The sequence below is a fragment of the Acanthochromis polyacanthus genome, chromosome 23, assembly GCF_021347895.1.
Source record: "Acanthochromis polyacanthus isolate Apoly-LR-REF ecotype Palm Island chromosome 23, KAUST_Apoly_ChrSc, whole genome shotgun sequence".
Lineage (NCBI taxonomy): Eukaryota > Metazoa > Chordata > Actinopteri > Pomacentridae > Acanthochromis > Acanthochromis polyacanthus.
The window spans coordinates 22252077-22276623 of NC_067135.1; the positions used below are offsets into that span (position 1 = coordinate 22252077).

The window sequence follows — 24547 nt, forward strand, 5'->3', positions numbered from 1 at the left end:
ATTTCTCCCTGGATTTACATTTCTTTGCTAGCAACTATTGGTTAAGTCATTGCTTATTATTTTGCATCTTTAAAGTTCTGTCGACTTGTCTTAGAGCACTGAAACCCTTTTGTGACCTGTCGCCACTTCCTAATGTGTATGTTACCCAGCAAAGTGATGATTGAGGTGGAATTTGCCAATCCTCTCTGATTTTTGTGGTAATGACCTATAAATGGATGGTGGGAGAAACAAATACATGAAAAGTATTTTCACTGTTAAATTATTGCATAAAATATGAAAAAAAAGTTCTTTGTTGAATTCCAGACTTGGATGAACGTAAGAATGTTAGAAATGCACATATTTAAAATGCATTTTCAATTTATCCAATTATGGTTGGGTTTCTTGCGACATTCTGGCTCTGAACCTGCATTACAAACATCTGTAAAACATCAAATCTGAACAGCTTTGAAACATGTTTTTCTAGGTGTATCAGAAACTTTCCCATACTTTATTTTTTGTTGGCACGATTAGCACAAGACTGTCTTTGGACAAGACCTGAATGAAAACAAACACTTAACCTTAGGAAAACAGCTGTGTGCGTTAAAAGCTCATTGTTCAGGAATTTCACTGCTTTCCTTTACAAGTATTTCTGGCCCCTCTGGAAGACTGATATATTTAGATAGATACTGTTCAACACTTACTTGTATTCTTCTTTCATCACACTAGCAGCTGGACCATAATTTTGGTCCTCCGGGGTTCGGACTCTTTAGTAATTTTACATGCTGGCCTCTGCCTAAACCCTACTGTTCACAGCTAACGTGGAAATTAGATAAAAAACTACCTACTCATTTACCTCGCAGCGACTCCAAGCAGATTACAGTTTCACTCGGTAATCCTGCTACATGTAATGTGCTACCTGCTGACCTCTGAAGGCCACAGTAGTGGAGCAGCAGAGCCAGCAGGAGCATTGCCAGGTCCCGATGTTCTGTGTTTTCATTAGCAGGGTTAGCTTCAGCTAAGTCGCTGTGTGTAAGAGGCTGGAGGCAGGATTTAAAGGGCTGCACAGGCTGCCTGGGAATGTGTTGTGCGCCTTGTGTTTTGGCTCGTCTCCGGGCCCGCTGAGATAATCACCTGAGAATAGAGAACATCTCTTTATGAGAGGTTGGGGTCAGATCGGCAGACGATTGGCCACAAGGCTTGCGGACAGAGAGGGAGTGGAAGCAGAGGGAGGTAAATAAAAAGAAGGAAATAATGCAAACAAAGACAATTGAATACTGATAAATGCAAACAGCTTCTGTTTACATGTGCACAGTGATGCAAATATGACCACCAATACCGCCTCAGGATATGAAAACTGGTATCGGATTCACAGCGAATGAAGCAAAACAATCTTGAGTCTCATTAATAACAACCTTTTAACTTTGTGGTTGCCAGGAAACATCAAAATGAAAACAGGACAAGAGGCTTAAAAAGAATAGAGTCTAAAAGTCAAATATGAAAACTTCCTCCGTGTCTGGGAAGAATGGAAATCGTATTCATGGTTTCTGCATTCGTATGCATCGACAGCTGCATGCTAAAACTCCAAACACTGGACATATTTCTATACACACTACAACTGAGGGTTTTCCATAGATAAGTTCTTCACATGCACACTAGTAAACATGGTGGTGATCATCAAGGACAGGACCAAGAATGTGGAGTACAACAACTTACGATGCATGGAACTAAAGTCTAGTTAGAGTTCTTTCAGACTCTCATAAACTTTGATGCACAACAAAATGTGAGGCACAGGAACTGACGTGGAAAGCACCAATCGGCCTTTACAACACCTCAGACAGAGTGCATGATGTGGTTCCAGTTAGATTTTTACATGGTGGACATTCTTTAAAGAAACTCCTCAACCTCTGAATCTTGCTATTTTGCCCTCATTGCTGCATCAAAACAAGGAAGGACAACATAATAAAGCAGGTTTGGAGCTGAATTTACTTGCAGTATTCTTACAACATAACCAGTCAGATTCCTGACCGTATCCCTGTCAAGTCAACTCATTTCAGACTCTGTTATTTTGGAACTACGGAACCAAGAAACCAGCTCATATATCCAATCACTTGTGGCAGAACTGTTGTGCAAAACACAAGACAATATTTACTGAAGTTCAACAGTGTTACACAATCAGTTCTTGGCATTGCACAGATGATAGCAATGAAAACAAACAAGCTGGTATGCAAAACGTTATTATTTACAGACCTGTTTCATTGTTTTTTCCGTTAAATAAAGATTAGCTCAATGGCAACGTTTTTCACAGTTTGTGCTTCCAGTCGTAATATTTTATGGGAACCAGTTTTTCAGATTCCAATCCTCTTTCTTTATTTACTCAGTTATTTCAGTAATTTCAGGAATGCACCATATTTATTATGTCTTACTGCTTTTAATTTTTAGACCCTGTTTTTCTTATGTTTTTTCTGAACAATATCTGGCTAGATAATTTCCTTCAGGATTAAACAAGACAGTTTAATTTTAATTTAAATTTATCTTAGATGGTTTAAAATGAATAAAATGCAACTCTTGCCTGCAGGAATGTAAGTATTATGTTGATTTTGTGTTGTGACGCAGCCTAAATGTGTGTTCATGTATTCACTTTATGTCAGAACAAAACAGAAACAATGAAGGTTTGACTCAGTGAACCTTCAGTGACTCAGTGTAGCTCTGAGGCTTTTATAAACGTAATATTTCCAGTATTAGTGATGAGTAAAAGCCACCAGACGTCAGCGGTGGCGACACTGCTTCATGGACAGAAGGGACATTGTAAGAGATAATCACATTTACCGCAATAAAAACAACCTCAGTTCATCAGAGGAGACAAACTGTGGCTGCCAACAGTTTCATGTTTAACCACTTTTGTTTTATGGGTTCCATGAACTCACCTCGCTCTTTCTTCTCCTTGGAGAAGGAGTCAAACTTCCTGCGCAGAGATTTTCTCCGTTTACGTATTTCTGCAAGAGAAAAAAAGAGAAGAGTTCTCAATGAAAGGAGACTGTGATGTCTTTAATTCATTATGTACAAAAATAATTAAAAGACAAGGCTCTAAATTAACTTCAGAAGCTCAGCTGGGGCTTTTTTAAACCACTAATTCAGACGGCCTCAACACGGCCTTCTTCCCTTTAATTCTGCTTTCATTCATTATCTTGAGTATCTTCGTACCTTTTCCTCGGTTCTAAGAATAGAGCAGCACTTTTCACCAGACAGGACCTTGCTTGTTTGTTTGAATAACCCACATTGAGTAACAGCTGCACAGCACAGATGAACCTTGAGGAAAAGTATATTGGAGGACGTCATACAAACAAACAACAGGCCAGTCCACTGAACCATCAAATCCATCAACGTACTTGAATATCATTAGAAAAAAACACCAGAATTGCATCATTTATCAGAGCCAGAAACTATAAAAACAAAAAAAAGGTTGGAACATTAACTTTCCAGCAAGTCTTGAATTAAACCTGTGATGCAGTTGCCAGATGAAAGTCAGAGGGGAGCAACTTATACTCCAGCAGGAAGTGATGGGACTCAAAAACACCCCCACAATTTAATCAATCGTCATTTCCGATGGAGAAGTCCCAATAAGTCCTCAGCAGTGGATTTTTAGTAGGATTACATGATCACTTGTTGTCACAGTTACAGTGCCGCTATCTTGGAATGATACAGAAATCTTTAACACATCTGTGGATCCAGACTATAAGCCACATCACTGCCAAAGTCTAATCACTTGGTCTTTTTGTCATTTCTGACCTTCCCTGAGAATTTCATCCAAATCCATTAGTCCGTTTTTGAGTAATGTTGCTAGTAGACAGACAGGCAAACCAACGGTGATCGTCACATAACTGCGCCGTTCCTTGGTGGAGAAATAAACCACACTGAGGAAAAATATCCAGAAATTGCTCAGAGTTGAGAAGGTTAAAACACAAAATTCATCAGAAAATCCAAAACACAATCTGTGTTAATGTATTTCAGCACTAAAAATGATAAAAACACAAAAAAGATCTTTATACAATACTAATAGTCATTTCAATGAATTTGATTGTTTGAATGCTGTTCTGCTTTTTCTTCTGTGGACTCAAAGCCAAACACAGAAAACCACAACAGTGACAGAGACATTGCTGATGTAAAGCAGCCGTAAAGTTTGCTGTAGCAGTGCTTCTGTTTTTACAGCATGTGTGTTTGGTTTCCAGTCGTCCTCTTCTGTTTTTACGAGCTCTACATCCTCCCTCTGTGACTGGGTTTGTGTGGAAGCAGCTGTTGTTTGGGTTAGGAAAGCTGCTGTTTAGAAATGACCAAGGTTGGGTCTTTTCCCTATTAAGGAGCGAGCGGAGTTCAAACACGCTGGGTTGTCTACGATACTTATGATGCTAGAAATCCTTTCCTTTTCAACCTTAATCGTAACCTAAAATAGCAAGAAAAGAAGACAGCAGCATGGATGTGTTGTTGGGATGCAGGGGTCGAATTCCCATGACTGCAGGAAATTAAAGTTTATTTCCAAAGCTCCTCCCTGGTACACACTTGAGTGTGTGTTGGCATGTTTAACCTCGGCTTGTGATTACATTATGACTCAGACACAAATAAAGTCACGGCTTTCATGGATAAAAGACTGGCAGCTATTTTCCTGTAATTTTGCACCAATATTGAGCCACTGGTTTTGGTTCAAATGTGTTTCAGATATGAGTTTTCTGACATGTTTCACAGTTTAAAAAGTTTTGTGGATTATGCAAAGTTAGACAAAGATTGAAGGAGTTTAAAGACCGATAAGAGGTCTTATTTAAGTTGATCCTTTTGTATGGAATCATCTGGAAATAGATTTAAACAGACTCAAACAGGAAAAACCCTAATTGAACACAACGAATTTGAAAAACTGGTGAAAATGACTGCTCAAGAAGTGCAAATGTGTGCATAATTTTTAGTTTTTAATAGCACAAAAGTGGAACATGGAACAAATATCTTCAATGATCTGAGATGCTGCAGAAAATTCTTCACATTCTGGATGTTTGTTTCAATGTTCTGTTAGTTCTAACATTTATGTGTTAATGATGGTTGTACACTGCAGTTTAGTAATTTGTCTTTTGGATATGATGTTTCTATCGCAGGATCTCGAGGATTTTGGTTCATTCGCCTACAGGGGACTCTCGGTTTACAACATCTTCAACCTTTGGCATTTGTTGTTACGTTCGAACTGGTTACATGGAACAAGTTGCCATGAGGAGCGGACGAATACGTCGTCATGCGGTGCTATAACACAGCTTTGTTTACATTTGCTGGTTTTACACCACCTTATATTGTGCTACATTTGCTAACTTTTTGCCCTTCATTATGGCTTCCAAGCGCAAGTCGGACTCTGTGCTTCAAAGAAAAGGAAAGCCATCTCCATGAAAGTGAATTTAGAAATAGTAAAACGCTCAAGTTGTAAAAACATTAAAACTTATTCTCTTATCTTCTCGTAAAATGGCTCATACATGCATGAAAGTCATTGGTATGCATGACTTTTTGAAAATTTGATCAATATCATGATGCACGTAAAGGCTTTGTTTACTTTTTTGCCAGAATTCTGACTTGCGGTGAAAATCGACTTAAGTTGACCCGTAGGAACGGAAATCCAACTTAAGTCGAGGACCCCCTGTACATTTTCCACAGGAGGAACGGGTCAAAGGGAAGTCTTGGGGTTTCATTTTTAAACCTGCAACTGCAAACAAGTTGATTTTGGTTATTTGTGCTTCGTCAGAATAACACAAAGCTGCAGAAGAAATCCCGAACGAGAAGATCTGCCTTCAAATTTAATTAAAGCTAATATTGTTTTGCAATTGTTGAACAAAAACTTATGCTACAATTTAATGCATTTTGAAACATCGCACTAATATTTGCCACAACTTTGTAGGGATTTGAACTGCACGGTAACAGAGCTAACAGAGTTGAAGGAAGCTTTTTTTTATTGGAAAGTTCCTGGATATTATTTGTTTAAACTAAAAGTTACATGGCTTTAGTTTTAAATTCATTTATGATTTTACAGTCTCAGATCTTGGCATTTGTTGGACATTTTCTTGTGGATTGATTCCCACTGACTTCAGCTGGTTTCTCCTGTAGCACCACCATCAGATTAATATTTCTGGGAAAAAACTTCAAGAAAATCTCGACAAGCTTTGGCTAACTGAACCTGATTCTCTGGGGGGGGGGGGGGGGGGGGAATCCAATTTGTTTTAATCTGAAATGAATATCACATTGTCAGACTTCACTTTGTTAAATAAGGGTTTCAAATATGGAAAAACTGGCTTAATGGGAGTAGAAAAAGCAGAAGACGGAAGAGAGAAAGTGATAAAAACAGCAGTAAGTTCATAGAAACAAAAGAGAAGTTAATCTGGAGTCCCTGTAGAGCAGAACAGGGCATGAGAATGAACCCAAACCAGAACCACATAAGAGCAAATCTGTCACGCGGCTACTAACATGTTTCTCAAAGAATTCACTGGATAGTGCCAATGAAACTAACAAACATGCACGCTCACATGCTCGTGCACGAATATAATGTAAAGACAAACATGTAAAGTAGTTAAAGGCATTAACTCCTCTTTTAGAAGGAAGCAAATAGAGAATGGAAATATGAGGAATAAAGAGAGAATCTGCAACAGAAACCAGACAAGACAAACATGTAGGAAACAGTGAAGAGATTTCAGCCCAGGGGAGAACCCAAGGAGGAAGATTCCCACACTTCCTCACAGAACACATCCAGAAGAAACTCAATTTAAGTTTCCATGATTCTCTCAGACAGGGGTGTCAAACTCATTTTAGCTCAGGGGCCACATTCAACCCAGTTGGATCTCAAGTGACCAGTAAAATCACAGCATAATAACCTATAAATACCTACAACTCCAAATTGTTCTATTGTTTCCATTTAAGAAACTATCTTTATACAAAACATCATTAAGAAACTGACATTTCTAAAGAAAAATAGATTTCAACAATATTATGCCTCAGTTTATCATTTGCATATTACAACTTACAGATCACAGTGTCTACAGAGAACAGAACATTAAGTGACAGGTATCTGGAACTGAATGATATAGTATTTTACTTGATCATCAAAATGACAAAATTCAGACAAAAAATGACAGAAAACAACAAAAACAAGATAAAATCTTACAAAAATATGACACAAAATGACAAAATGAGACTCAAAATGACAATAATGAGAAACAAAATGCCAAAAAATGACAGACATGAAAGAATTTTTTTTTAAAAAAAAGGCAAACAAACTGGACAAAAAGTTAAAGTGACAAGAAAATGGACACAATTGAGACAACAAAAAAGGAAAACTGCAAACAAATAGACAAAAAAAAAAAACACAAGCGAGACAAAAATGAAACAAAACAACAAAAATGTGAAACAAACAACAAGAGTCAGACAAAAAAGACAAGAAACAACAAAACAAGACAAAATATTACAAAAGAACAATGAACAATGTAGTATTTTACTTTATGATCAAAACATCTTGTCATGGTTTTACGAATGTAGAGTTTGGAATTAATGTCTTCTCTGTAATTTTTACACTTTACAAAGTCATCCCGTGGGCCTGATTGGACCCTCTGGTGGGTGGTTTTGGCCCACGGGCCGCATGTTTGACACCCCTGATCTAAGAGACAGGAAGGAAGCAAACATCTGTAGGTGCTCCAACAGTCACCTGAACCTTCACAGGTCCAAGGTAATCTTATATAAAGCAGAACACTTAGAGAAATATGAGTTTTGGTTGATTAGCAACTTTATTTATCAAATCCCATACAAAATATTAAATGAATATTGTGTTAATATGTCAGCTTTGACGCATTTTTTTTAATATTAAAGCATATAAAACACAGAAAATATATGCAGCCACCTTGTTTTTATCAAAAAGTTTAGCCATATCTACAATTTAGTGCTAATTTAATTTAGCTAATTTCTCTATCAAGGAATGTGGCAGAGTTATGTGATGATTGGCATACGTTTGTCCAACTGTTAGCAACATTACTGATAAATGGACAAACAGATTTGGATGAAATTTTCATGGAAGAGCAGAAATGAGACAAGGACCAAGTGATTAAATACTGGCAGTGATGTGGCTTATAGTCTTGATCCACGGATTTCGTAAAGCTTCCTGTATCATTGCGAGATAGCAGCATGGCGTCTCTGTAACTATGACAAGTGAACACTACATCAGCTGCCTGCTGGTAATCACATCATTGGGATCCTACTTCAAATCTACCGCTGCGGACTTATTGGGACTTAGCCGTTGGAAATTATACAAAGAACAATTAACAAATATTTCAATTTTCAAAATAATTCAGCCCTACTTTGCAGCCAGGTCATGTCCGTGCAGGATTAGAATTCCTATGTTCTCCCTCAGATCCCACTTATCTCAGGAGGGTAGTTTCTGTCCTAATGTAGCAAGAATGTTACGCAAAATCCCCCAAAACAATGCAAAACAGAAAGCAAATTGTGCCTCATTCAGTTCACCCACAGTATGTCACCATTAAGTGATTATTCGTAAAAAAAAAAAAAAAGCAGTTGATAACACTAAATTTACATGAAGTCTTTGCTGAAGAGAGCAGACAACAAGATGACATTCTCAAAAAAAAAGCTGAATAAAACTTCAGAAGGCCTAAAAACATAACAGAAATAAGAGAGAATAAGAGAAGTTATGGAGGAAAATCATCAAATCTGATTATATTTTCCATCTCTTATGTCAAATTCACATGCTTTATGTAAAAAAATGAATAGACTAACTTCTAACCTTTCAATTTACATTTAATTTTCTGCATTTTAAGTGTTTTTAAGCACAAATTGAAAATGTGCATCAAAGAATGTGGATGAAAACTTTCAAAGGTCACAAATGCAGCAACAAGAACCTGATCTTCTTCAAAGAAGTAGCTTCTGCACACAGAAAAGATGAATACGATCATTTCTGTTCTGAACACAATAAACACTGGAAGCTGTTCTGAGTGATGGAGCATCTGTAAGTGGATTAGTGACAGCCAAGTATAAATACACAGTTCTTAGTTGAGTCATGCGTGGACTAATACAATCATTTGGCACAACAATCCTTGTTTTTTTTCTTTTGTTTAGCAGGAAAGTCTGCTGTGATTAATTCTGCTGCTCATCACGCATCCGTTCTGATGGAAACAAGGAAAGGATTTTGTTTTAGAAGCTCTATGTCCTCCCTCTGACTGGGTTTATGTGGAATGAGGGATTGTTTTGGCGATGAAGCTGCTGTTTACACATCAGAGAACATCTAACACCGTTTCATCTGGAATATCTGTGGGAGATTTGGGAAGTCTGCTGGAAATAAATATTATGCAACACGTATGGAAATGCACAAAAACCGCCCCAAAAACAGCAGCTATAGTGTGATTTAGTAACTTTCCCATGATGTTCACAGTTTAACCGAACCCTGAACTGATGGGAAAATCCCAGAAAAAGGGCAAAAAAATAAAGGGCAAAGAAGATTTCCAGAAACTGAGGACAGCAGGGAGTCTCAGAGGAAGCATCCTATGGGAGAATCATGCAAACCTAAATTAATATATTAAGCAGAGATTGCATTTAAACTTACATTTATTCCATTGGGGCACTAAACCAAATCTCAACTGTAAACCTATATCAGTGGAGAAAACACAGCAAAAACAGCTGATTACATTAGAAAAAACAACAATATACACTCAACAAAAATATAAATGCAACACTTTTGTTTTTGCTCCCATTTTTTATGAGATAGTCAAAAAGTTTTAGATCTTTGAGTTCATCTCATAAAAAATGGGAGCAAAAGCAAAAGTGTTGCATTTATATTTTTGTTGAGTATATGTACAAAGAAGGAGAAAGAAGCAGTAAAACAACAATATAGAATAACATATCAACAAGAGTGGTGAATACATTTGCTTTAAACTACTGCAAACTACTTGTCAGCCTGTTTGTGTACAAACAAAACCTTGAAAACCTCCAACTGTTGAAACCATCTGAACCCCAAAGCCCAACAATGAGCTTGAAAGCAGGTTATTAAAGAAAAAAATGCAAAAATGGTCAAAATCTATCGAATTATTAGAACAGTAGGAATTGTCAGATTTTTACTTTGCATTTGTCCTTGAAATAAAAAAATTATTCATTTCATTTTTCACTGGAAAAACAAGCTAAAAATCGAGATAATGCATCAAAATCTCTTTATTCTGCAAGACATATTTTAAAATGTGCAAAGCATGACCAAATTCTGAAAAAAACTAAAAATTCTGCGTTCTTCCGCACAATCGAAAAACCATTATTGACTTGGCTACAACCAATGTTCATGTGACAACAATTCAAAATGCAAAAGAAAAAAGAAGTCCAGAAACTTAGAGGGTTTAGAGGGCTTAGAGGGGGAGGTATAGAGGGTTAAACTTTCACAAATCATATCTGAAACATCCACCGTTTAGTTTATTTCAGACTTGAGCTGCAATTATTCAATGATTATTCAACTAGTTGTCAGCTATTAAATCATTCACCAACTATTTTAATAATAAAATAGTACAAATTTTCCTAAATTTTGATATTTTCTGGTTTCTTTTCTCTTCTGTGACAGTAAACTGATTTGGGTTGGTTACAAAACAACATATCTTGAACTTTGTGAAGCATTTATAAACATTTTTACACCATTTTCTGACACTGTATATACTCAAGAACGAACCAATTAATTGAGGAAAAAATCATCAATGACAATAATTCTTAGTCGTGGTACTATGAGATTTCAGACTTTTGGGCGTCTGGTGAATAGTGAATCGGGACTTTCACCAGCCAGAGTTATTTTGGACATCTACCAAGAGACATTCTGGGAAAACAGACACATTTTAAGTTCTGTTTTGGTTCTTTAAAAAGACATCCAGATACTGAACATGTCGTGGGCATCTGTACACACAAAAATAAAGCGAAGACAAACAGAAACCAACCAACATTCAAGAAATGTCCTGGACAGTAGGTGGTCTGCATACTTGACCTGAGAGCTGAACTCAGAAGCCAGTTCATCGTATCCAGACTTTCTTTGAGTGGGTCCGCTCAACAAAAACTAAAACCCCAGTCAGAGTTAACAGGTATCATGAAAGTTGTGTTTCAACTCAGACTTTCTGCTTCAAACTCTGTGCATTAATTATTAATTCATCAATCAATGCAGCTGCATAATAAAGATATTAAACTTTAAACTTCATAGATTCAAATATGATATTTTATTGAAGTGCATTTAGGCCTGACACTGTCTCATAATGCAGGAAATCACTTTAATTTGTAACCAAATCAAAGTGAAAATAACTTTATTGATTGAATATTCTCTGTAATTAATATCAATAGAAGAATCAGTGTTCAATCAGCTGCAAAATCCAGCAGATTAAATAGACTTGACAGCAAATTGGGACCAAATCTAAAACTTATTGATACGATTCATACATTATCAACTAAGTACATGTAGGTTACTATGGAAACATGATGCATGCAGTGTGTGATACTGTAACGACATAGCTTCAATCAGTGGTTTTTGTAATGTACAGCTCATCAGGTTTACAGATAAAACATATTCTGTTCTGCTTCTTACAGCTGATTTAAATCCAAAACTCTGAGCAGAACCAGCTCCATAGCATCAGTTACCATGGAGATCTATCTGGATAAAAGACAACTGCCTTCGTGATACTGAAAACTCTGACTTTAGGCTCAGCGTGCCTCTCTAACCCACTTATCTCGCTTTGGACTACAGTCCTGTGCAGGGTACAAACTCTGAACCTTAAATCCACAGATGGTAAATTAGGCTCCTATAGTAGGACTTTACATCATTGCAGCAGTGAAATTGTGTATAAACTTTTCAATCCTTTTTGTTGAATATTGTACCAATTACACTGCTGGTAGATGGAAATAAACTCACTATTTTGCAGAAACCAGCAACAACAAACCCCCTAGCGAGTGCAACCTTGCCGTGGTTAGGGGGCTTGTGTGTCTCTGTGACCCGGAGAGCTATGCTGACGGGAGATTCGTCTCCTGGTAGGGACACCCATGTCAGCCAGGTCAAAGGGTAGAGACCAGACTAAGAGCACTCACAGCGGGTAGATCGAGCTCATCAGTCGTGGTAGACAATCCATCTAGGAGTAGGGATCCTCCGAAATTAATGTTCCTCTGGCCCTCCAGGTTGGGGGTTAACACCTCATCCACGGAAAAAAGAATACGTTACAGAAACCAACAACAGTATGCAAAACACTAACACCGTCCTTGGGAAAACCAGGGCTCCATTCCGGAGACTTATGACGCGCTGCAGCCAAACCCGTCAGGAAGCTGTAGAGCCGACGACCCTTCTTTGCCTGAGGACAACTTTGATGGAGGGACCGAAGCTGCTCTCGCAGAAGAAACCCATCCTTATAGGAACGTGAAATGTGAGGACACTTCGGGAGACAGGGAGGTGTGCACAAGTGGTGAGGGACATGAAACAGTACCACCTCACATTACTCGGCTTGTGCAAGGTAAGATGGAACTCTTTTGGAGAACAGAAACTGTATTCAGGAGAGACTTTGCTCTACTCGGGCAAGGACAACGTGGACGACCACCATGAAACTGGAGTGGCACTGCTGTTGTCCAAGGGGGTGGCCAGGAGCCTAATAGAGTGGGAGCCTGTGTCTGACCGCATCATGACGGCCAGGTTTGAGTCCAGGGTCCAGAAAGTGTCCATGGTGATGTGCTACGCCCCGACAAACAACGCAGAAGAGGAGGATAAAGACGCCTTCTACACCCAGCTTCAGGTGGTCGTGGACAAGATTTCCAATAGGGACATTCTCATCCTCATGGGAGACCTGAACGCCAAGGTGGGAAGTGACAACGCTGGCAGGGAAAAGGAGATGGGAAGGAACGGCCTCGGAGTGATGAACGAAAATGGAGAGGTCTTCGCTGACTTCTGCGCCTTCAACGAGCTTACAATCGGAGGCACCCTCTTTCCCCATCGTCATTGCCACAAGGCCACCTGGGTGTCACCAGACCATCAGACCAAGAACCAGATCAACCACATCGCAGTTCGCCAGCGCTGGAGGAGCTCCTTACAGGACGTGAGAGTCAAGAGAGGAGCAGACATAGGTTCAGACCACCACCTGGTGATTGCAAAGTTGAGGGTCAGGCTTGCTGCAAGGAAAAGATAGAAGAACCCAAGAGTGAAGTTTGACGTCCGAAAACTGAAAAGGCCAGAAACCAAGCAGGCCTTCCAGATAGCTCTTCACAACCGCTTCGAGGCTCTTCAGTCAGAAGACGCAGAGACAACAGTGCAACGGTCATGGACTAGCCTGAGGGATGCTACTGTTGGCGTTTGTTAGGAGGTGCTTGGAAGACCGCCAGGAAACAGGAAGCCTTGGATCAGCTACGAGACCTGGCAGAAGGTGGAGGAGAGGAAGAAACTGAAGCAGGACTTGAACCAAGCCAAAACTCGCCTCCAGAAGGAGACTGCTGCCAGCAAGTATAGTGAAGTGACCAAGGATGTCAAGAGGGCATTGAGAAAGTACAAGAGAACCCACTACAACGAGGTGGCAGATGAGGCAGAAGAAGCGGCAGAAAAAGGGGACCTCAAGGCCCTGTACACAACTACGAGACTCCTCAGTGGAAGAAGGAGCAACCCCAACAGACCAGTGAGAGACAAAACGGGACAGCTGTTTACTTCCGTCGATGACCAGCTGGCAAGATGGAAGGAGCATTTTGAGGAGATATTGAACCGCCCCTCACCTCAAGATCCACCTGAGCTGGAACCAGGCCCCCCACTAAACATCCACACCGGAGAGATCACCAAGCTGGAAATCCACAATGCCTTGAGAAGCCTGAAGAATGGAAAGGCGGCCGGAGTGGACAACATACCAGCGGAGGCTCTGAAGGAAGGTGGAGACGAGATGGTGGACAGCCTGCACCAGTTGCTGAACTTGGTATGGATGAGAGAGGAGATCCCAACCGACAGGAAGAAAGGCCTCCTGGTGAAGCTGCTGAAGAGCGGAGACCTATCACAGTGTGGCAAGTGGAGAGGAATCACCCTTCTTTCCATCCCAAGCAAGGTGTTTACCAGAATCATCCTGGAGAGAATGAAGGATGCCATTGACCGGGAACTCCGAGACGAACAGGCGGGCTTCAGGAAAGAGAGATCCTGCACAGACCAGATAGCGACCCTCAGAGTCATCATGGAGCAGACGATAGAGTGGCAGACGTCCCTTTATGTGTGCTTCGTGGACTTCGAGAAAGCTTTTGACAGCGTGGACAGGCAGACCATCTGGAAGATCCTGAGACGCTATGGTGCACCAGAGAAAGCCGTAAACATTATCCGCCTACTTTACGTTCGTGGTAACCACCGGCGTCAGACAGGGCTGCTTGTTGTCACCTCTTCTCTTCCTTGTTGTGTTGGACTGGGTCACACAAACAGCCTATGCCAGCTCCAGAAAAGGCATCCAGTTGACACTGATGAGGAAGTTAGAAGATCTGGAATTCGCAGACGACCTGGCTCTACTTTCACTCCACCTCCAAGACAGGCAAGAGAAGGTAGACTCCCTGAGAGAAACCTCGCAGCGTGTCGGACTGAGGATCAGCCAAGAAAAGACAAAGGTACTCAGGACAAACAACAGGCAGGAGGCCCCTATTACCATCGAAGGAGTGGCAATGGAAGATGTGCAGGAGTTTGTTTACCTGGGCAGCAAAATCAGCCAGACAGGAGGTACAGACGAGAACATCTTGGCCAGAATCAAGAAAGCGCGTCAGGCCTTTGCCATCCTTCGGCCAGTGTGGAAGGCCACTGCTATCTCAACCCACACCAAACTCCGCATCTTCAGTTCAAACATCAAATCCGTGCTCATGTATGGTTCTGAAACGTGGAGGGTCATCAACAGAAGCTCCAGAAAGATCTAGACCTTCATCAACAAGTGTCTCCGGCAGATCCTCAACGTCAAGTGGTTCGACAGAGTGTCAAACACCGACCTGTGGACTAGGGCCAACGAAGAGCCTATGGCTGTCCAGATCAGGAGGAGAAAGTAGCGCTGGGTCGGCCACACGCTGAGGAAGGAACCTGCAAATGTCACCAGGCAGGCACTTGAATGGAACCCTCAAGGCAAGAGGAAGCGTGGGCGCCCAAAGCAGACATGGAGACGAACCGTCATCGATGAGCTGAAGCCTCTTGGCTTCCTCCTTCTTGGGAGGAAGCCAAGAGGAAATCCAGAGACCGGGGGAAGTGGAGAGCTACTGTTGAGGCCCTATGCTCCACTAGGAGTGAAGAGGATTAAGTCAAGTCAACAACAACAAAAAGTTGTTTACGAGAACAACTGTGATGCATTGAGAAAAGTCGCAGCAGTAAAGTGTTGAGTCCCTGTTTGGAGGTTTGATCCTGGAGGGATTTAAACCCTCAGAGAGGTATAACTGGGCTGCAGTGTTTACTGTTTACTCTGCAGCAGCGTGGTCAGAGTTGAAAAGCTTGGATGTTAATAATCTGGCAGAGAACTACAGCAGGGGAGAGAAAAGCAGCTTGGTTTGTTTCTCAACATCGGCCTCCGATCCCACTGACCTCGCTGATCCTACAGAAACTCCAGAGAAAACCTCCTGGTCGGTGAGGTGTGTGCACGATTTACAGCTTATTAGTGCAACTGTTCCCCTTTTATTGGCTGGATTTAGGAATTTAGAGTTCAGATGCTTTGAATGATTGAACATAAACAATATTTCAAAGTGGTGAGAGGGCCAGCGGTTAGGAGAGGATTATGATCCAGAATGTTTCTGTCCTGTAGACACAAACAACTTCCATAAAAATCCCTTTGGACTGGAAAACTATTTAATAAACCTCCTCTCAGGCAGTGCAAAAGAAAAGCCTTTAAAAGACTGAAACTTCATCTGGGCTCAGATAAAAAGATAGAGGAGCTGTAGGAGTTTCGTCTTCAAGTCACAAGTATTCAGTAAACATGCTCTCTTCTACAAGGGGTGCACAAATATGGGAATATTTATCCAAATACCTCAAAAAGCCACAAATGCTTTGGAGGCAGAAACTCAAATCAAAGAAGAACATTGTACAAAATCAGGAAAACTTGATTGGCAAGATAATACACAGACTGGGGCACACATCTGTAGACAGTTGGTCGCAATTGCATCAAACCAAGACAAAAAATTTGAGAAATTGAAGGAGAGTCTTGATTTTGATGTGGACAACAAAAACTGAAGCAGCAACAACAGCCTCTAAACCCCAACCCTCACCCCCCCCACAAGCCTTCAATTGAAGTCCATTCAAACACTTCTACTTAAAAATACAAAGCCCATGTTGCTTGAATTTCTAAATCTGTGTCCTCATATAAGGATGCCGGTGGTCATTTTGGAAATTGTTGATCCATTAAGAAGTTTAAAGGCTTTGATGTTTCTTTGTCACGTCACAATTCAAGCCTGCTAGCATAATGTTAGCATCATGAAGCTAAAGTAAGGAATGTTTGTTCATGCTGGATTTTTGAGAAAGCTTGTCAGTGCTTCTTTCCAACTAACCTGGTGTGCTTGAAGAGTGTTCAGTGCAAACTTCTAGCTCAAAAGGGAAAAGATTAATTCATCCATTTTCCTCCTATTTATCCAGAGTTGGGTCACAGTGTTGTTAAAAGGTTTCCAGCAGAGAACCATGACCTCTGGCTTGGAGGTGCTGCAAACCACCCCAGCGCATACTTGAAGCTCATGAATAGAATTGCATCATCTGCAAAAAGCAACGACTGGACTCTGTGAAAACATGGTGTCAACCAGAACTTGCAGCTCTGGGCTTCAAACCGGCTTCAATGGAAACTAATGGTAGACATCATCTTTATATGTGGTTGATGATATAAATGTAAAAAAGATGCACAATTAATGTTAAGATAAGCTAATGCTAAGTTTTCAATGTTAACTAAAAAGAAATACATCAGGCTTGGACTGAGTTTGGCGTCCTTAACCCATAAGAACCCACGGTGACACCAGTGTAACAAGCACTTTGAGTGACCCAATCTATGTGGTCCACTTGGTCTGTGGTATATCACACATATTTTTCCTTTAAGGAAAATGGGTCTGGGTTCTTATGGGTTACGATTCTAACCTCTAAATTCCTGCACATATTTTTGAGTTTTTTTAATAAGTCAAATGGAATTTGTGTTGTACTTATTAACATCTGATTCCCCAGACAGAGAAACAATCGACCAATGTTGCACACTAGATTAAATATGCCAACTTGTGTGAGTCAAAATGACAGTAATAAAGCAGACCGACAACTGAAAAATACTCTGGTTATCAGGCTATGCCCAAGAAACGGTTCAACCAAATGTATTTGGAGTTACAAAGTCAGAAAAAGCACCAAACTTCCTTGACTATTGTTCTTTTAATGGGATTCTTCTAGCTCCCTGAGCTCCCTGTGAGATTATTTAGCATCCATGGCAGCAAACATAACAAGCATATATTTTTCTAGTAGCAAGGACTATTTTTGAAGCAGTCCACACCAGAAAAGTAGTACCACTTGCAGTAAAAATGACCTAACTGGGCTTTTATTCACCCAGATAAGCCTGGTATTATCTCCCCAAGATGAAAAATGGTCATCTCACAATCCTATCAGAGGTATTTAAGATGGCTGAGTACACAAATCGTGTCACTTCCGCTGAATCTTATCATAGCTGACATTACTGGATTTCTTACACATGACTGCTTTCTTTGACCAAAGACAGGGCCGATCGATCACGGCAGCTTTAGACTCATTCCTCAGACCTACAGACGGACCATTACCGCTCCCTCGACAGATGAGGGAAATGTTCTCGCTTGAGGGCAGTTCAGAGGAAATTTGGAAGAGAATGTGGTTTGCCAAATCAGACAGAATTAACTCGCGCCAGACTGACTATCATGTGTTTCTTCTCTGAACTCTGAGCTACATCTCCTCTGAGACAAAGTCCATTGTTAACGGGTTGTATCAAGAGTCTAGACGAAACTAGTCACCATCCATCATTAGACCACAGTCTGAGCAGTTCTTCCAGTACAACAGGTCTGATCCTGTTTCTTTTAACTGATGAACAGTGTTTTAACTCAATAACTACAAACTGTGAACACTTCTCAAAGTTTTCAGAGTGATTTACCAACTAAATTCAATAACTTATGAAGTCTTGTGTCATGGTTGGGGGCTCTGATATACGACATTTGAAGTCTGGCTACCAAGACTGAATTGTATTTTTTGAGTTATGTTGTAAGAATATCAAGCACTAACGACCAGAATAACCAAAAAACATCAAGTCATCAAAGGTTGATGTGAATTTGGATGTTTGTTCCATTGAGAAAGGCTGTTGGGCAGTCATCTCTTAAGCCAGAGTCAAATTAATTCAGTTCCACTCGTGTGTAAGCTAAATGTAGAGTGACAACCAACAGCTGATTAGCTGAGCTTAGCATAATCTAACATGAAGCAGAAAAAAATACTTCCCTACCAACATTAAATCTTTTATTTAACAAGTTCTGCCATGTTTGCTTAATTAAAAAAAGAAGTGAAATATATTCAGAACCATAAATCAAGATTTATGTCCTTGTTTTTGTAAAACAAACAACAAATAACATGCAACATGCAAATAACAAGCGTCAGAAGTCATGGTTAGTCTAGTTTTGAGTTTGTGTAGATCCTGGCTTTCTGCCTAGGCTTAGAAAGGTCCTCAGTTATGTAGTATATACCGTAACCCTTTAACCTTCTGCTTGATCATATGGGAGAGCACATTTTGAGTCACTATATCTTATTGAAAAAAAATGTTTTACTTGATTCCACCAGTTTCAGCCATCTCTACCACTTGATTTAGGTACATTATACTAAAAAAGTCCACTAGATGACACTGTGTTTGGAAATGGCAGGCAGAACAAGTTAGTCTCCTCACAGGAAGTTAGCAAGAGTGAAGTCACTTTGGAAATAAGGCCTCTGTTTGCTGTTATTTTCAAAGGAAAGCTTTTTTTTTTACATATTATCATGTCATATATCATCAAAGGAGTTGCCAAATATAATTGTGTAACTTGAAACATAAAAAGAAGGCTCTACCAAATGGTTCATTTGACATTTCATGGTAAAGGTAGTGAATCTAAGCTAACATAATTAAAAATTAACCATTTGCTAAAAACAAAGAAAAAATAGAACTTCAGACCATTAACTGATATCCACGTGATACATTTTGGTATAATATCATAAGATAAAAAGAAATAACTTTAGAAGTTGTTTAAAAACCATGCTTGACCAAATGGTTCAATTATCGTTTCGTAGTAAAAGTGTTGATACTAAGAAAATAAAGTTAGTTCAGTTCAGTTGTTGTAATCAGTGGTATTTAGGGCTTTTTTTCTATTTACGGAGGTAAACTCTTGATTTTACACTTTATTATGAAAATTTTCATTTACATTTCAAACTGTGCTGCATTATACATATGGATTGTGAAAATAATATGGTTATTTTGCTTTTGTAAAAGAAAACAATTGGTAAAACAATCGATGGATTAATCAGTAGAAAAATGGTCGTTATTGACAGTGTTAGTAGTATTGATCTTCTCATGTAGCTCTTGAGGACAAATAAAATCAGTTCGGATCTTGGATATTTTAGCTTTAAAATCAATGAAGGTAAGAAATAAATGTGAATTCAGCAGAAGAGAAAACAACATTTGCACCATTTGTACATCCTCTAGAAATAAAGTCTTTGTGGTGGTCTAACCTCTGGGGATGCTGATCTTGAAGTCCAGGTCTCTCTCCTCCAGGTGGTACAAGGCCACTTCCTGTAGCCGGGCTCGCTCCAGCTCCGACAGGCTCTGGATGGGAACCGGCTGCAAACGGACACTCTGCCCCAACATGGTGGCCCAAGTGTGGTCGCCCTGCAGAGGAGAGAGGTTAGAAAAAACTCACGATTATACACAACCATTATTCGTTCTTTTATCTCTAGACTTTAAAAGCAAACTTGAATCTTGAACTTGTTGGACTCTTTAACCCAAGTGGGAATGTCTGCAGGCTGCAATTAGGGAACATTATCAGCCGACCATCAAGTTCTTGAGGGCAGAAAACCCTCAAACTCAAAAAAACCTTGAAAACCCAGCGACTTTTATCTTCCTCTCAGTTTATTTATTTATTATTATTCCTCTCATTGTTTTCTTGAGAGGCAGTTTTTATATCACCAGATTCATTCATACATTTTTAGCTCACACATTCTTCTAAAGAACCTATTGTCTCCGTCTGTGGACCTTGAGATCTTTGTACAATGAAAACTGATTTAAATCTCTCTCTTCAGGCATAACAAAGCATTTTAAAGGGGAAATTCGTCACAGCAATAAACTCAGCTTGAGAACAGTTGCATAATGTCCCCTGTCCTGAATTAATAACAGAATACTTGCGTTCAGATTGGGAGAGCTGTGTTTAAGACATTTTAGAGCCATGAAGTTGCAAATGTAGATCATTTTATTTGTCAAAAATCAAGATAAATTCTCCTAAGTCAGTCTTTCCTTGTTGCCCAGATTCTCCTCCACACTCCAGCAGATTTTTACATAAAGCTGACGTTATTTATGACCACCTACACTGAGCCAGGGTTCGTGTCCAACATCATCAGTTGGCGCGAAATGAAATGCCAAATGTTAAAAAAAAAAAAAGAAAGACGTTCTCTGGTAACTTGGCATGTTAAACAAACGCCATTTAGTGAAACCAGCAACACATTACTGTTCATCTTCCCTGAAAGCAACTGAACAATATGCAAAAAAACATGCTTCTATTTTGACAGAGATTGCAATAAATCACAATCTTAGTTCATTTATTTTCCTTTAAAATAATTTGAAAATAATTATGGCATTGTTACCACAGTCTGCACCAAACATAGTCTCCCCATATAATTGTGGGCTGAAACACCTCTGTAGCACCACAGTGCTTAATTTATAAAGGCATCCCTTAGCCAGCACACTGTGTGGAACATAACTGCACTTCACATTTATTCTGTTGTTGGGGAAAACACTTGTCTGTAGTTCTTTAAACCAGTCTAGGGCTGCAACACCGAATCAATAAAATCGATAATAATCGATTATTAAAAGCGAATTGCATTATCGATTCGTTGTGTCGCGTGATTTATACGTCACTCACCATGTCGCGGAGCCGTCGGAGTTCAACAGAGCGAGGTGGAGGCAGAGCGGAGGCGGTGTTTTCAAAGGAAGAGTAAATTCAACAAATGAAACATGACTGACACGGAGAACACAGTTTCTCAAAACCAAAAAAACATGCCGCTTGTTCACTACATGCGATTTTCCCACACGGCAACGCACGCATCTGAACATCGCCCGGATTGCGGACGGTCACGAGCAGACCACTATGTGGTCACGTGACCGCGCTTTCAGCTTGACCGTCCGACAGATGAGTCTGATAAACTCAGCGGCAAACTTTCTGAATTATTTGCAAAAACACTTACGTGAAAAATATTTCTGAAATCATTTGAAGATGAATAAGCTGCAGCAACTGATGCTGTCCTTGTTTTAGTTCGCCTATGGCTAGTTTAGATGTTTGACAACAGTAGAAGTCCAGTCTACTTTATGCAAATCAGCTGCAGCTGGAAATGCACCACAACCAGACCAACATACCACGTGCGGTGTGTGTCATCTAGTGGACACGCACTTTAAGTCACTACATTATCCTCCGTTTGTTCCACTTTAAAGTGAGGAAACGTAATGTCAGTAGCCTATTTCTGTTAGCTCGCCTGATGCTAGCTTTTGCTGATTAATGACATTGATAGGATGTGTGAGAGATGCTTTTTATTTCACTTTAATCAGCTTAAGCATAGTTTGGATATGCATTATAAATAAACGTAACTTGCACACAGGGGTGTTGATAATTTAAAGATTGAGCCTCCAGTTTTAATTTTCTGACAAAGTCAGAGTGAAGACACTGGTCTGTGTTGGAGTGAGGCAGGATGAATTACATTAACAGGCTTCATGATGAGAAAGAAATCATGTCCACCACAGCAAGCAGCTGTCTGACTGAGAGCATCGACAACATGACCGTCACTGACATGAGGCCTCTGTTGATGGTTGAAGACAAAGGCTTCACTACAATGATCTTATTTGCTCTGTCATTCCAAATCTTCTATTTATGAATAAAGAGGTGGAAATTAAAAATGTATTTTTTTTATCCGATTCATCGATTAATCGAAAAAATCGACCGATTAATCGATTATTAAAACAATCGTTAGTTGCAGCCCTAAACCAGTCCCAATCATCTTTAGCAGAGCTGAGTGAAGGATTTGTTTTTTTTGGTGGAACATTTCCATGCATGGAGGCGAGATTGAAATGAATAAACGACTGATAACTAACATGACTGCCTTAATGCAAGAGGTAAATCCTCTTTAAGTTCAGAAATTTCAAGGACTTTGAAAGACATACAAGACAAAATTTTGTTGTTTGGCAGCCCAGAAGGAACCTCATCATCACGTAAATACGTCCCGAAGCAGGTTTTCCACAAGTCCAGCATTTTGGACCAGTATTAGTCAGGATGGTTTATCCTCTGTGGCATCAATTTCAGTCACAGAAATTCTTCTCATCATTGGTTTAACTGTGCAACCTCACACAGTCATAAAAGGAAAACACTCTAAAGGACTCTTAATAGTACTATTGCATACATTCTCTCTTGGTGTAATATTTACTTCAAGCCTTCAGATTGAGACAGAATCTGTTTATGGCACATGTATTGTTAGTTCCCCTGCAAATTATTTGGTTCTTGCAGTAAAAGCTGCAGTAGATGAAGAAGATGCTTGGACAGGCTCCTGTAATAATGTTTGGGAGGTGGCAGTATATGTGTTGGTGCTGAGCCACGGACATGGCGGCCCAGTTTGCAATGTTCCAGTTTCACCACGAAGAACATTAAATTTTAATCACAAAATCAAAGCTGGAGTTTATTTTTGGCTTTTTCTGCTGTTGTGGCTACACACAGTGTTGATTCCAGTGAATAAAGAAGAAGATGATGCAGAATAATGGAGGTGAAGAATCTAAACTGAGTGGAAGTGGACGGAGGTTAACCAAAACCAGACCGACACTCAGATCTGTGCTTCACGGCCCGTTCACTCCATCGGACAAATGTGCTTTCAATGAAGAGTGAGTGAGTGTACCCATGTACCATGTACCCACTTAGAACTTAAAGTCTGAGGAATCTGCACAAAACATCAATCAGGCACTAAAACCACAGTCTGCTTTAAGAACTCACAGGTTTACTGGTACAAGCTCGGGAAAAGTGAAATCTAGTTTAAATTTGCTTTTCTGCATCAAATCTGTATTTGTTTTGCATTTGGGTTTTGCGGCTGTGGCTCAGGTGGTACAGTGGGTCGTCCAATGATCGAAGGGTCGGCGGTTCGATTCCCGCTCTCGCCTAGTCATGTGCTGCATGCCGAAGTTTCCTTGGGCAAGATTCTGGACCCCGAATTGCCTACCAGTGACTGTTCCACTGGTGTATGAATGTATACTGACAGATGTTGCAGGTTGATTAGCAACCTGCACATTAGTGTGTGAATGTGTGTGTGTCTGGGTGAATGGGAGCAATTGTTGTAAAAGCGCTTTGAGTACTCTGATGAATAGAAAAGCGCTATATAAGAGCAAGTCCATTTACCATTTACCATTTTACTTACACTCTAAAAGGTATACTTGAGCTGTAGATCTAGTAAAGTTCTGTTTTGAGTGAATGTAATTTATTTGTCAGTTGTAATTACAGTTTATTGGTCTTTAAATTTCAACTAAAGAGTGAAAAACATGTTTATTTCTCCTTTAGCTTTGTGTGTTTGATGCCATGACATCAGTTTTTTCTGCTCTTTGAGTAAAGAAAAGGAAATCGAGTAACAAAATCACATTTTGTATTTGGTTATGGCAAAAACTCTTACCTGATTTTTCGGAAAATTGAGTTGCAATGATGGAAACGGTTCATTTGGGAAGAATTTAATAATTTAAGCGGACACAACTTCAACCAATGGTGTTAATTCTATAAATTTAATTGCGTTCATTTAATTTAATTGTGTGTTACCAATTGAAACACTTCATTTAAGTTGGACCTTCAATTCTTACTTTTCAGCGTAGAGCTCAACAATATATAAGAAAATGCTATTTCTATGGCAGATATTGTGATTTGTGTCATGGTTTTAGTAAAAGTTAAAGCTTTTACATTTATTTTCCACTGAAACTAATCTAAAAATGAAGGGCTTCTTGCTACGGTTAATGCCAAAGAAATATTTTTTTCTTGTAGGAGCTTCTCTGTAGCACCACAGTGCTTTGTTAACAGTAATGTCTTGTGATATATTTTGCCTTTATCAAAAAAAAAAAAACTACTACTCCAGTGGTTTGTGTTGAGCCTCTTGTGATTTTGACAATATTTAAATTGATTTTTTAGCCCCAATCTTGACTTAAATTCACATCATGCCTATGTTTACGTAAAAACACAAAATTACGAGTGAAAAAAATCCAGAAATATTGGCTCATTTTCCATCTTTGTGCCTCAAATATTTGTGCTAAGTGGTTAAATGGAACCACATGGAGGGTTTAGAGGGGTGACATCCTTTTGTTAA

General features: G+C 39.6%; 1 protein-coding gene across 2 annotated transcripts in view; it reads right to left on the bottom strand.

Annotated features, from left to right (window-relative positions):
• Nucleotides 1-24547, bottom strand: part of arhgap36 (Rho GTPase activating protein 36) — a 106758-nt gene that overhangs the window by 32180 nt on the left and 50031 nt on the right. For both annotated transcript variants that reach the window (XM_022213021.2, XM_022213022.2), the window contains exons 2-3: nt 19694-19850; nt 2904-2972 (exon numbers count right to left, since the gene is read on the bottom strand). In XM_022213021.2, coding sequence (XP_022068713.2) covers nt 2904-2972; nt 19694-19850 — 226 coding nt within the window. The remainder of the gene's footprint in view (nt 1-2903; nt 2973-19693; nt 19851-24547) is intronic.